The sequence below is a fragment of the Boleophthalmus pectinirostris genome, unplaced genomic scaffold (assembly GCF_026225935.1).
Source record: "Boleophthalmus pectinirostris isolate CB_2022bp ecotype Guang Dong unplaced genomic scaffold, ASM2622593v1 HiC_scaffold_1, whole genome shotgun sequence".
NCBI lineage: Eukaryota > Metazoa > Chordata > Actinopteri > Gobiiformes > Gobiidae > Boleophthalmus > Boleophthalmus pectinirostris.
Window position 1 is genome coordinate 17,330,507 of NW_026570970.1, and position 13,596 is coordinate 17,344,102.

Sequence of the window (13,596 nt, forward strand, 5' to 3'; positions counted from 1 at the left end):
AACAAACAAACCCTGAATATCGAGGCTGAGGTATTTTCTCAAACAGAAAACACTCTGTCCCACCTTGTGATGTCATGCGGTAATGCAGAAAGTGAAACACTGTGTTTTTAAACTCCATACATCTTCACTCGAATCATCTGGATAATGTCAAACTTGGAACTGCCAATCTCTACTGAACAAAAGATAAAAGGAACTGACTAACTTAAAAACTACCTCTTCATGACATCACAAGGTGGAACAGAACATTTTGAGCTTTGGAGACATCAACAGGCTAATAATAAAATTACTCAAATGTGTAAATGAACCAAAAAAAACCCAAACAACTTCAGGTATGTTTTTGATGAGGTAACAATGTTATAACATGACTTAAAGCTGCACTATGTAACTTTTCTGATGAAAGGTCCATCAAATGCTTGCTCCATGTTCCATAGAGATGTTATTGCTTTGTCTGAAATGTTTCACAGTATGGAATTAAACCTTTCTATTATCATGGAGACCAAATCAGATCAACTTACTGGTCAGATCTGTGGAGTGGCAACCTTGCTCACAGTTAGAATGCCTGTTTTTCTAGGTATTTTTCAGCTATGAAAGCACCTGCAATTGAATAAATGTGAGGTAGAGCTGTTTGATATCATATTGTGGAACATTACAGGCAGAGCAATGACATATCCATAGAAACATGCAGGTAATGGACCCCCAGCCAAAAAGTTACATAATGCACCTTTAAAGCTCACAAAAGTAAATTTTAGTAATATAGGACGTTTAACATGGTTTGAGTTGAGCCCAGTTGTCCAGTTTCTTAGTATTTTTTTTTTACTTCTGTCACAAATGCTTACTGACTACAATTCTACCCAAAAAGAGCTGCCGTGACAAAGAGACTGTCTGCATTACTCAGTGCGCACACCTCCAACCAGAAATCATATTTAATTTAACCATTTATTTGTGCAACAGTGTGACAAAAATCTTCCACAAACAAAGTTGATTGTTTTCACAGCAGAGACTTCCCCCCTTTCGATTTTTTCACAGGTCTTCATGCCCCTTAATATATTAATAACACATGCTTTTTGAAAATCCGTAATAAAGTCTTTGTACATGGATATGAAAAATATATTATATACAAAATCTTGCATATTACACAATAAACAGTCTGACGGGAGCCAAGACACAGATGACGGATTACCAAAAAACACCGCAACATGAAGAAAGCTTTTTTGTACATAATTATTCTCACAACATTTACAGTTTTTATGAATTGTTGTATTCAGGGATGGAAATTTCATCTGTCTCTTGTATCCGAGCCGGTGTGGGTGGACCGACTAATATGTAGTCAAATTCCTGGTGCTGGACCTGTTCGTACACGCTCTGCAGTGCGTTTGGCTTGGGTATGTGAGAGGGGTAGTAGTTCTCCCGACGTGCGTCCCTTGGGAGTGAAGCAGTCTTGTTGAAAGTGGACAGGTGCGTGGACAGGTGCGAGGACAGGTGCGGTGCGCAGGCCAGGCTGGTGTTGGGTCTAGACGCAGAGGGGCTCCAGCAGCGATCCGAATGTCCGAGCACTTTACATTCACTGGTACAAGCCCATAAACCTATAGAAAGAAGGAAGGTTGAGAAACTATTTAAATGCATGGCCAGGTTAAGTGGGCAGAGAGCGTTGAAGTGTCCTTTCTATTACCTATTACCCACAATTCATGTTTGCTCAACCTTTTACATTGGCTATACGAATGGTCTAGGCTGTGTTTACTAAGAGGACATATTGGATAACAGTCTTAAATGTCATGTTTGAATGTTTCAATTCATTTTTATTCGTCCTTCTTTCTATTCAATGTGTCTGTTCCAGGGTCACTACAAAAACGGTCTGCCTTCTATGCACAGTAATTTGTATTCATTTCTTTATGTAGGATTTGAATCAACAATTTCTTTTCCAGTTCTAAAAAATAATTTCCTAGTATTTCTAATAAGTGTTTTTTTTTTTTTTTTTTTTTTTTTCAATTTCTCATTAATCTGCCCAGATATCAGAACAACATGTTGTAAAAGTTTTCTCATAAATAAAAAAAAACCAATTACGTTCTGATATTTTTATTGCAAGATGCTTTCTGTCTTATGGAAATGAAACACATGCCTAGAGTGGTGCGTTGGATGCCAAAGAAGGCTACTACTTTTATTATTTTCACCCTTTGCAGTTAATATTTTATATGGGTTAATTACTATAAATCACTAGACAGAAGTACATTTTCATCTTCATTGTTCATTATTATAATTTTTGCAGTATGTCTCCAAAAAGCAGTTCCAAAAAGCTTCAAAATAATACTTACTCTTAACTTTCCCTTTAGTTATTCATGCATTGGAATTACACAAAATGTACACTGGCTTTTGACCCTTTGTATCTACTCGTGGATTTCAGCTTTCATATGATATTCAGATATTGAACTGTTGATTGTTATGGCAACGGACCAAACTTTTCATCACTCTGTTTTCTATCCTGCACTGACTTACTGTTTGTGGGCGGAGACTCCTTCTTGTGGACGTCTGCGCTGATGTCACTGTCACTGTCGTTGAAATCGCTGTCCCCTTTGCCGCTGTCCTTACCGCTGATGTGGGGGTCCCGGGCCGAGATGGTGGTGAAAGAATTACCCTTCCAGATAGTTATAGGCCTCACTGTCTCTTTGCCATACCCCGGCAAAGTGGAGTAGCCCTGTGGAGTCAAAGGAGCATGTTAGTAGTACCAAAGCAGTATTTCATGGACTATTTGCTATTTAAAAACAGAAATGATGCATGAACTAGATCATTTTGAGTGTTCAGGGCCAGGCCTGTGCTGTAAATTATTCCATTGCACGAAAGAGACCAGTGCCTTGGCAGAGGTGTACCCCAAGTTATTTCAGATTTTTACAATTTCTCATTATTTCTCATTTCGCATTAAAGCTTTTAAGTGTATCTTGTAGTGTGCCATTGGTACAGCTGAGGTATACACAATGCATACTGCCTTTGTGTCCTTGGGCAAAACACTTCAATGGCCTTCTCTAAATGTATAAAGTGCAAAAAATCTGTGAGTTTTTCAATGTAAAAAGCTTGGAGTAGGCACAAGTGATTCGTTTTTATGTTTTATAGCCAATATTCTTTTTCTAGCTCATAGTTACAAAGTTTGTCTGAGTGTTTGAATGACATTGTACCTTTAATTTGCCCTCCACCGTCCTGCTGTTGGGCTCAAAGATGCCTGGAGTCTGCCTGGCGTCCTCGCACCGGGCCTCCGTGGTGGTGGTGCTGCTCGCCAGAGGAGCTGTTTCTGGAAATGGATGGGCATCAAACACTTTGCCTTTGTGGTTGGCGATCAATGAATCAATATGGCCGCTTTCCACTTTCCTCTCCACGTTTGGTGCGTCTTCTTTCTCCTCGTAGCAGCTCTCCCTTGGCTCCTTCCTGCGCCGGCTGCAAATGGTCGTAATGAGGACGATAGCCAAGAGGAGGAGAGAGCAACTTCCTGCCAGGACGATAATAATGGCCACAGACATGTCCCACTCAAAGTAATCCTCTCTGCTATTCTCAGACACAGAGGAAGGCATGCTGGGTAGACTCCCCTCAATAAAACTCAAGTGGATGACTGCTGTGGAAGTTTGCGCAGGGAAACCATTGTCGCTCACTGCTATTGTGACTTTGACATTGTCTGAAATATCGTACGCAAGCTGCCGGCTCGCGTGCAATTTCCCCGTGTCCTTGTTAATAGAGAAGCCCAGGTGTCCGCCCTCGGTTATTTTATAGGACAGCTGCGCGTTTATGCCTTCATCAGCATCTGTGGCCTTAATGTGGGTTACCAAGTAGCCCGCAGGTGCGTCTTTGGGCAGGAAAACCTCGGCAGATCCCTTGTAAAGCGGGGGCTCGATTATAGAAGGCTGGTTGTCATTTTGGTCCACTATTTTTAGCCGGATGACAGCCGTGCTCTGGAGCTGCGGCGACCCCCCATCACTGGCTTTTACGTGGATGTCTATCTGCTTCATAACTTCATAATTAAAACTTCTCAGCGCGTATATGGAACCAGAGACTGAGTTGAGTGAGACGTACGTGTTGACAGGGGAGCCCATAATGACGCTGTCCACCAGTCTATACGTGATTTTGCCATTTAGCCCCAGGTCTGCGTCAGTGGCTTCCACAGTGGTAATAGAGGCGCCGGGGGCATTGTTCTCCACTACTGACACCTCATAGACAGACTTACTAAAGTGGGGGGCGTTGTCATTCTCGTCCGTCAGCCTAATAGTGTACTGGCTGATTTTTCTCAAAGGGGGCGTCCCAAAATCTTCTGCCATCACAGTCAAGTTATACTCACTGATTCTCTCCCTGTCCAGCGGCGCTGCTGTCACTATCATGTAGCTGTCCTCGTACGCCTGGCGGAGTTTGAAGTGGTCGTGTCCGTAGAGCGTGCAGTGCACTTGGCTGTTCACCCCGGAGTCTCTGTCCGAGGTGCTGACGAGCGCCACGAGGCTGTCCTTCTCCGCCGCCTCGCTGATGTGCGCAATGCCCGTGGTGATGGAGGTCATGGGGGTGATGCTGATTTCTGGGGCATTGTCATTTACATCCGTTATGTGGATTATGATTTTGCACACAGACGGAATGGGGTTTGCGCCCAAATCTGTCGCCTGCACATCAAGCTCATAAGTGCGTTTCTCCTCAAAGTCCACCGGGTTCTTTAGAGTTAGGTGTCCTGATTTATTATCCACTTGGAAAAGTTCTCTTATTTCGTGAGAAACCTTTCCGAATGCGTACACTACTTCCCCATTCAGTCCCTCATCGGCATCAACTGCGTTTAAGTCCAGGATAACGGTGCCCACTGGGGCGTCCTCGGGCAAACTGACAGAGAAGCTGCTCTGGTCAAACACGGGGCTGTTGTCATTAAAGTCAGTCACTTTCACAGTGATTTTGGCGGATCCGGATCTGGGCGGGCTGCCCCCGTCTGTGGCCACCAGCTCCACAGTGTAAGAGGACTGAGTCTCTCTGTCTAGCTCCTTCATTAGCACCAATTCCGCATATTTAACCCCATCCGCTCTCTGGAGCACATCTATGCTGAAGTGACTGTTGACAGAGATCTGATAGCTCTGAATGTAGTTGGAGCCCACGTCCGCGTCTACAGCCGGGTCTAATGGGATCCGGGAGCCCACCACCGCGTTCTCTGAGATCTCCACTATAGACTCCCTGTTTGGAAACTCCGGGGAGTTGTCATTGATGTCCTTTATTTCCACTTCAACGTGAATCAATTTGTAGCGCTCTTTTGAAAAATTGACCACATCAAAAGTAATGAGACACTGTGGAGAGTGTCTGCACAGTCTCTCCCTGTCAATTCGTTCCCCCACACTGAGCTCCCCATCGCTTTCTCTCACCCTGATGAATGAATCGTTGAATTGTTTCATCATCCTGAAATTGGACTTAGAGGAGTGAGACAGACTCAAGGACATGTCCTTGGCCAGGTTTCCGATGACAGAACCCGGTGCGTTCTCCTCGTTAGTCTGATAGCGGATAGTATTTCCCTCAGACGCACTCAGAAACACAAAGAAAAACTGATAAAGAAAAAGGCTGAAAATCCACCGGTTAAGATAAGTGAAAGTCTTCGAGTCCCATCGTGCTGGCGGAGCGGTCCGTCTTGGTGCGCAGCCTCATCCTCTCTGAAAGCCCTGCGCTCACGTCTGGAGCCAGCTCTCCATACAGCCGCCCGCCGCTCTAATCAACTCACAACTGTGCCCAAAGTGAAAGTTACTCGCTCCTTGCGCGCAGCAGCCACTCAGATACGCTTGTTGCCTCGCCTTCAACAGCTCCAAACTCTGCAGTGGCGGGGTTTATACGACTCCTCATGCTAATGAGAAGAAGTGTGACCAATCCCTCGCTTTAGAATTAAAAATACCCCCTCTAAGCCTGTTTTCAGAGTAACTTACAGAATAGAGCGCAGCAGCGATAGGCTCTTGCTTGGAGACACTACCAGCGCCCGGATCACCTTTTTTACAGCTATTTAAGACTCACTGGCTACATTTACCAAAAAAATGTTTTTATTTAGATAGTGCTTTCTACGTGCCCCGGGGTTTACGCACGGGTACCAGCATAGACAGCTCAATTGCTTCTAACTAGCGAGCGTTTATTCGGTTGAGAACATCTTAATTATCGGGTGACATAGTCCATAATGAACTGTCAGCTCGCGTGAGGGAGCGGTGGCCCCATCCATCACTTATTGTCTACAGCAAAGGGCACTTTCTGAAGATGTGGAAAAGCACACACCGTGGACCATATTTCAGGTAACTCTGGGGTTACTGAGGAAACAGGTGAAAACACGTCATCGTGCCTTTTGAGTCTGCATGAAATGTGCAGCCTCCTGGGTTTATAGCACTTTGCTGCTTGTACAATCCAGATCTCACTGTCCTATAAAATATGCATCTACATACGCAGATGCCAGACAGGAGACGTAAAGATGAACGATGAGGTACAGATTTGCTTTTCTTCAGTAGCCCACTATATGTCAATAAATACACTTTGCCCCGCCCCCTGGGTTTATCGGTCAATAAAATACCTCTAAAATGGCTTAATACATTTTTCACAATCAAATCTGAAAACTGAGACCTAAGGACACCTTTAAAAACAACCTGTTAAAGTGCTAGCGAAACCAGTCAGAGTAAACATGTATTGTGCTGTTTCTGACCCTTTCGACCTGATGTAAACTTTGATGATGCTCTTAGAAATGCAGGCCTGTACAATAGCCATCATTTTCACATAATATGTCTGTGCACTTAGATGTATATATAGAAAAGTTATGAATAGCTTTGCTAACATTCAGTCTTGGAGCAGAGCTGAATGAGTCTCCGGAGAATACAGTCCCTAAAGAGGCTGGAGGAGAGCTCTGTCCAAGGTGCTGATCTTTCTCCATCTCACTGACAATGACGTGTCTGAGCTCACAGCTCTGTTAGTAAGTCCATTTACACAACTTTTATGGATTATATAGACAATAGACATTATTATTATTATTTAACCTAATACTATTTTTGTTTGGTTTTTGAGTGAATTCAGTTCAGGCTTATAGGTCTTAAATTAGACCAAATTGACTCTTGTGAGATTTGTTATAATGTTGTTATTGCATCAAAAACATACCTGGAGTTGTGTTTTCTTTCATTTACACATGTTTGAGCCTTTTTTTATTAGTCTGTCTACATCTCCAGAGCTCAAAATGCTCTGTTCCACCTTGTGATGTCACGAAGCAATATTTTTATTTATTTATTTATTTATTTTTTTAACTTAAAACACCTTTTACCTTTAGTTCAGCAGAAATGGGCAATTCCAGATCTAAAATTTTCCAAATGATTCTAGTGAAGGTGTATGGAGTATAAAAAAACAAACAAACAAACAAACAAACAAACAAACAAACAAAAAAAAACATACTGAAGCCCTTCCTGTATTACCACTAAATGACATCACGAGGTGGAAGACAGTGTTATAAATTTGAGAGAAGAGCACAGCCTAAATATGCAGGATTGGTGTGTTAAACATGTGAATGAAACCAAACACAACTCCAGGTATGTTTGTGATGAGGAAATGACATTATAACATAGATCAGAAAATAGTGTAACATGGACCCTTTAATTTATGAACTCAAGGTGAATATAGAAAAAAATAAGAAATTAATCTATTTAAACTGTCTCATATTTTCACGCTAGTAGTTCCATTCATATTTTATGGATTGGAGAAATCCGTTGTTTCATGCTCGAAGATTGTATTTTTATGCAATGCTTTATCTGCACAAGAACACTATGAGGCCAGCCCAGGGACATTTGTTTCTGTCATCCCATTGTTCTTAATATGCTTTTGTGTACGGGCTCAAGGATTTTTGTTAAGTGACTACAATCCACTGTACACATTAAAATTGTATATACATTCTGATTTCTCCAAACCATAATCTGTAAAAAAAAAAAAAAAAAAATACATTTGGCATTTAATCTTTAACTTCTCTGCGGTCGTGACCTCAAGGCAAGTCTGTTAACCTATGGATGAACTTGAAATGGCGCCCTAAGATAAGCCCTGTGTCCAGACCTGTAAACCAGATGTCGCTAATGCTTTTGTGGCTATAGGAGCAAGAGGGTCAAGTCACTTACAAGGGTTTTAACATGGAAAATAGGTTTAGTCATGCAGGGTATTAACCAGACCCAACCCCAATAAAAATGCAAATACCAGCAATAATCTTTGAATGTTATTTAAAGCTGGACTACGCAACTTTCGTGTTAAAGGGATCGCCAGCTGCTCGTCTTCATATTACACTATTTTCTATCTGTCTTATCAACTTTGTAATGTTTCCTCATCAAAAACATACTTGGAGTTGTATTTTGTTTCATTCATGCACATTTAAAACACAAACCCTGAGTTCTTCTCTCAAACAGAAAACACATCATGGAACATACAGTAGCATATACAGCATTAAAGGTCCTGTATTATGCAAAAAATACTGTTATAATGTTGTTACTGCCTCTAAAACATACCTGGAAATGTGTTTTGTATCATTCACAGATGTTTAAGTAACCTTTTTGTATTAGTTTGTACATCGCCAAAGCTCAAAATGCTCTGTTCCACATTGTGATGTCATGTGGTAATACAGGAAGAGCTCCACTGTGTTTTTAAACTCTGTACACCTTCACTAGAATCATTTGGATCATTTCAGCTCTGGACTTGCATATCTCTACTGAACAAAACATAAAAGGTAACTGTTAACTTGAAAACTACCACTACATGACATCACAAGGTGGAACAGAGCATTTTGAGCTTTGGCGATGTACAAACTAATAAGAAAGTGTTACTTAAACATGTGAGAATGACGCAAAACACATCCCCAGGTATGCTTTAGAGGAGGTAACAACATTATAACAGTCATTTTTGCGTAATACAGGACCTTTGACTTTGAGAAGTCTATATGTTCTTTGGTAATTTCGGACATTAGAAAAAAGGAGTGGTGTTAAATAAGTATTTACTTCCTCCCACTCCTTTTTTGGACACAAGTAAAAACTGCATGACATTTATTTTTGTTTATTATTATCGAAAAGAAAAATTTACTTTTTGTGTTATATCTATGAATATACATTTTCTGTGCATGTTCTAAGCATTACTGTCCGAATAAACAATCATTCATTCATTCTTAAATGGTATATATGCTATGTTCCACAATATGGCATTAAACATACTGTATCTCTCTCCATGTAGCTACAGTATCTCTCTTCATGTAGATATACTGATGATGCCATCCGGGTAAGTTACCGCTTTTTTATTGCATTTATTGCGTTTAACAACATACTGTGGAACATTTCATCATCCCCATGGAGACAAGCAGTTGTGTAGTGCACTTTTAAATATTTTCGAACACAGTACAGTACAACAGTATAAAGGCAAGGCTAACCCACTCATTTTTGTTGCCCCCTTTGAGCTTCTATTACATTCAATAGCTATAGTTTCTCATAAAATATTTAACAGTCTCTGCATTTATATCTTCTTTCTTTTATCAGTTACCACAGCAGTTCCTCTCACTCACTCATTGAACATTACATTTTTTATGTCATTGCCTGAGAGATGGCACCACTACCATAATACACTTTTGGTCACCCCAGACTTGATATGTGGTCTTTTTATTGTATTCTTTCTCTCTTATATAACAAAATAATGCTGAGATTTGCAAAGATCATTCTGTTTTACACCATGTTCCAACTTTCTTGATACACACTTTTTATAGCCTATAGAAAGTACTTTTACAGTACAGCCAGTCATGACGCCAACGCTAGTGCAGCCTCTGCAGCTCAGTGAGTGAATTCTGAAGGTTCTGAGCTTTCACATGAGAATAAGATAAAACTTGTATGTGTCCTCTGGCAATCCCTGCTCAGTTGTGATAGATCTTTAAAAAAAAAAATAAATCAGTAACAATAGCAACCTACATACCCTAGATTTTCAAGAAAACCGATTGTAAATGGAAAAACTGATGAAAAAATATAGTAAAAGAAGTTTCAACCAAAATATACATAGGCTATTTTGCATATAAGGCTATTAAGCAAACCGCAACTTTCAAATTAATTTATGAAAGAAAATAGAAAACTGATCAAACATTTATAACACCTTTACCATAATACACTTTTTTCTGTGGTATTTGTATTTTATTTTCTTTCTCTCTTATATAAAAATAATGCTGAGATTTGCAATAGATCATTCTGTTTTACACATATTTTACACCATGTTCCAACTTTCCTGGTACAGTACACACTTTTTATAGCCTATACAAAGTACTTTTACAGTAGAATGCACAAGCCAATCATGAATCAGTGCTAGTGCAGCCTCTGCAGCTCAGTGGGTGAATTCTGAAGGTTCTGAGCTTTCACATGAGAATGAGATAAAACTTGTATGTGTCCTCTGGCAACCCATGCTCAGTTGTGATAGATCTTTAAAAAAAAAAAAAAAAAAAAAATCAGTAACAGTAGCAACCTACATACTCTAGATTTTCACCAAAACAGATTGTAAATGGCGAAACAGATGAAAAATATATAGTAAAAGAACTTTCAACCAAATATATATATAGGCTATTTTGCATATGAAGCCACCAACCACAACATTAAAATTCATGTATGAAAGAAAATAGAAAACTGATCAAACATTTTTTTAAATATACTTTTGTTATTGCCTGAATCATGGCACCTGTACCATAATACACTTTTTTTCTGTGGTATTTGTATTTTATTCTTTCTTTCTTATATAAAAAAATAATGCTGAGATTTGCAAAGATCATTCTGTTTTACACACATTTTACACCATGTTCCAACTTTCCTGGTACACACTTTTTATAGCCTATAGAAAGTACTTTTACAGTAGAATGCACATTGGGTTCAGGGCACTGTAAGCTGGAGTCAACAAGTCAAAGCTCGTTAGTCTGTAGATGAGCGAAATATAATAACCTTCTGCTTGCACCAAAACATTTGTCGGACTGTTATTGACACGTATCTCAATAAGACAGAATTTCCACCAATTAGGTGTGGGCGGCAGGCGCGCTCCTGTCAGGTGGTGCGGAACCTCAGCTGGAGTTTCTGATTGATTTTTCTTCATCATCATAAATAATGTTTGGATTTTTCTCCCTTCATTTTCCCGAATGCAGCCCAGAGCGATCACAGACACAAGGCGCAGCTTAGACATATAGTTAGTTATAATAAGATACATAGGTGGACCTTTGCTCAGACATTATCTCCTATCTAGAGCAGCATTTTAATAGGATATGGAGTACGGTAGTTAAGAATAATTGCTCCAGCGTATTGCCATGAACGATTTATTAGATTGCTATAATGCCGCTGGTACAATTCAGGCAGTAAGTGTAATTTAAAGCTCTGGTGTTAAAATAACAATAATTATCTGAAACAATGTAGAAATCCCCACTGAGGCGTATGGGAATGGAACGGGCTCTGGTAAACAACATGGTAGGAGGGACACATTACTGAAGCAGCCTCACGACTAATGGAAAGACCCAGTATGACTCCATGCATTTGCTTCATAAAATACACATTATCACTCCGGGCGAACAAGGCATGGCTGATTATATTGTTAACGTGATAATATTTTAAGTTACGCTGAATACTGTAATTAACTTGTTGATTACAACACAGTTTCTTGTGACAAAAGGTTTTCAAATGTGGGGACTTGTGCAGTGGAGGAGGAAAAAGTCATGCACACATGACTTATTGTACCAAAGGCAATTGTATACAGGGGAATATTCTTAATGGGGTATTATGTGAATTAGAGGCACAGTTATTTAATTAACAAAGAAAACATGTTGTTGAATTGGATTTCAAGCATTTAAACAAGTCACCAATCTTCATTATTTGCAAATAGCAAAGAAATAACTGAGTCATAAAGTGAAACAGATGTTTACTGTGCGAGACGTGAAATGACTAGTACAGTTCTCATGGAGTCAAACCCAGAACTCATCAGGTGGGTCCCTCAGGTGGATTGCGAGAGATTTATTTTGGTTTTACAGTTCTGACACATGCTGAAATGTTAAGACATGTTTTGAATAATTTCTAATATTTGTGTAATTCTTTTTGTATTTTATTGCCTATTTTGTTCCAATATTGCTGACTCAATTAAATGTTGAAAAGAAAAAGACATTTAATGTCTAAATAGGTGACTTATGGATCCCTTTTATTGCTGGTTCAGTTACTGTGTTTTATTGTTTAAAACTTGAACTAATTGTTCAGAGAGACACAATCACTCAGTCAACAATAAAAATATCTTCACTAATGTTTAATAATGGTCAAATCCACCTTTATATTGTGACTGACTTGGGTCGCAAAGGTTTGTAACTTTTAAAATAAGGGTCCCCAGAAAAAAATTTGGGGAAACACTGGTGTAGGGGTTTAAGCATGGACTAAACCAGAGAGTTGCTGGTTTAAGACTGGGATTGTGTCACAAGGAAGTATAGCCCAAACAGTGTACTTGTGAACATACTGTAATAGTCATGTTTATGTTGAGTCTCACGTGAGTCATTTGTGTTGCCAGTTTCAATGCTGAAATCCAGTTAGTTTCCAGTTAGTTTAGTGAGTGAATTCTGGAGGTTCTGAGCTTTCACATGAGCCACGGTTTGTCCATATAGTGAGAATGAGATAAAACTTGTATGTGTCCTCTGGCAACCCAAGCCTTGTTGTGATAGTAAGAGTAGTAAGTTACATACCTTAGTTTTTCAAAACAAAACTGATTGCAAGCGAAGAAAAAAAAACTTTCAGATTCAATTGTGAAAGAAAATAACCACATGAAAATACTTTTGTGTTTGCTTTACTCATTGGAAACAATCAACCCGTGTCAATAAATATTTGGATCTAAAATGATTCTGTGCTCTCCTGTGAGCTGATCCAGGCCATAAGCTGTGGCACTATTGTCCCTGATGGAATGACCATTGGCAGTACAAAGTGAATGTGCTTACAGTTAAACAAACATGCATCAGTACATGTGAGAGCAGACGAGCGCTGACAGCTGTGACAGACTGGGACACTTGTGGCAAACCTCATCACCATCACCATCAAAGCGCCGCAGTTCAGACCAGGTCTCCACAGGTTTCTGCTTCATTTCCTCCATTACCTTAACACAAAGATAGTGAGTATTCGTCAACATTGCTTTTACCTGATGCAAACTGGCAGATGTAGCAGGCTGATGCACATGAGTAAGTTAACCCCTTCACAAACAACACATGCTGGTGTTTATTTTCATTTATTAAAGCTTAACTTGTATTGCTTCTGTATTAGACTTAATGGAATAGTTTATTAGAAGTAGCCTTGTGGTCATATATCACATTTGGCAAGTTGAAGGCTCTTTTCTTGATTTTTAGTGTCCTGTGGAAAGTGAAATAAGAGAACTATCTGATTTTAAATGGTTTGCTGTCCAAATGTATTTTTTAAATGTATATATTTTAGTTATTCCTCACTTCCCTTATGGGTTACAAACATATAATTATTCACTGCAATTACTTAAGTGCTTTTCACAGCTCTCAGAGAACAGTGCAGAGTTTTGGCAGCTTCAGGTTCAGGTGGTTTTATTTATACCTGTAGGTAGATTTGTTTTGCAGCAATTTTCAGG

The 13,596-nt window shown here is 39.7% G+C and overlaps 1 protein-coding gene across 1 annotated transcript; it reads right to left on the reverse strand.

Annotated features, from left to right (window-relative positions):
* Positions 1–1,245: 1,245 nt before the first annotated feature.
* si:ch211-199f5.1 (protocadherin-8) lies at positions 1,246–5,829 on the reverse strand. Its single transcript, XM_020939123.2, has 4 exons — positions 5,735–5,829; positions 3,165–5,619; positions 2,491–2,689; positions 1,246–1,583 (listed from the first exon to the last, which is right to left on the reverse strand). Exons 1-4 carry the CDS (start codon positions 5,827–5,829, stop codon positions 1,246–1,248), a joined length of 3,087 nt encoding a protein of 1,028 aa, XP_020794782.2.
* Between the last annotated feature and the right edge of the window lie 7,767 nt (positions 5,830–13,596).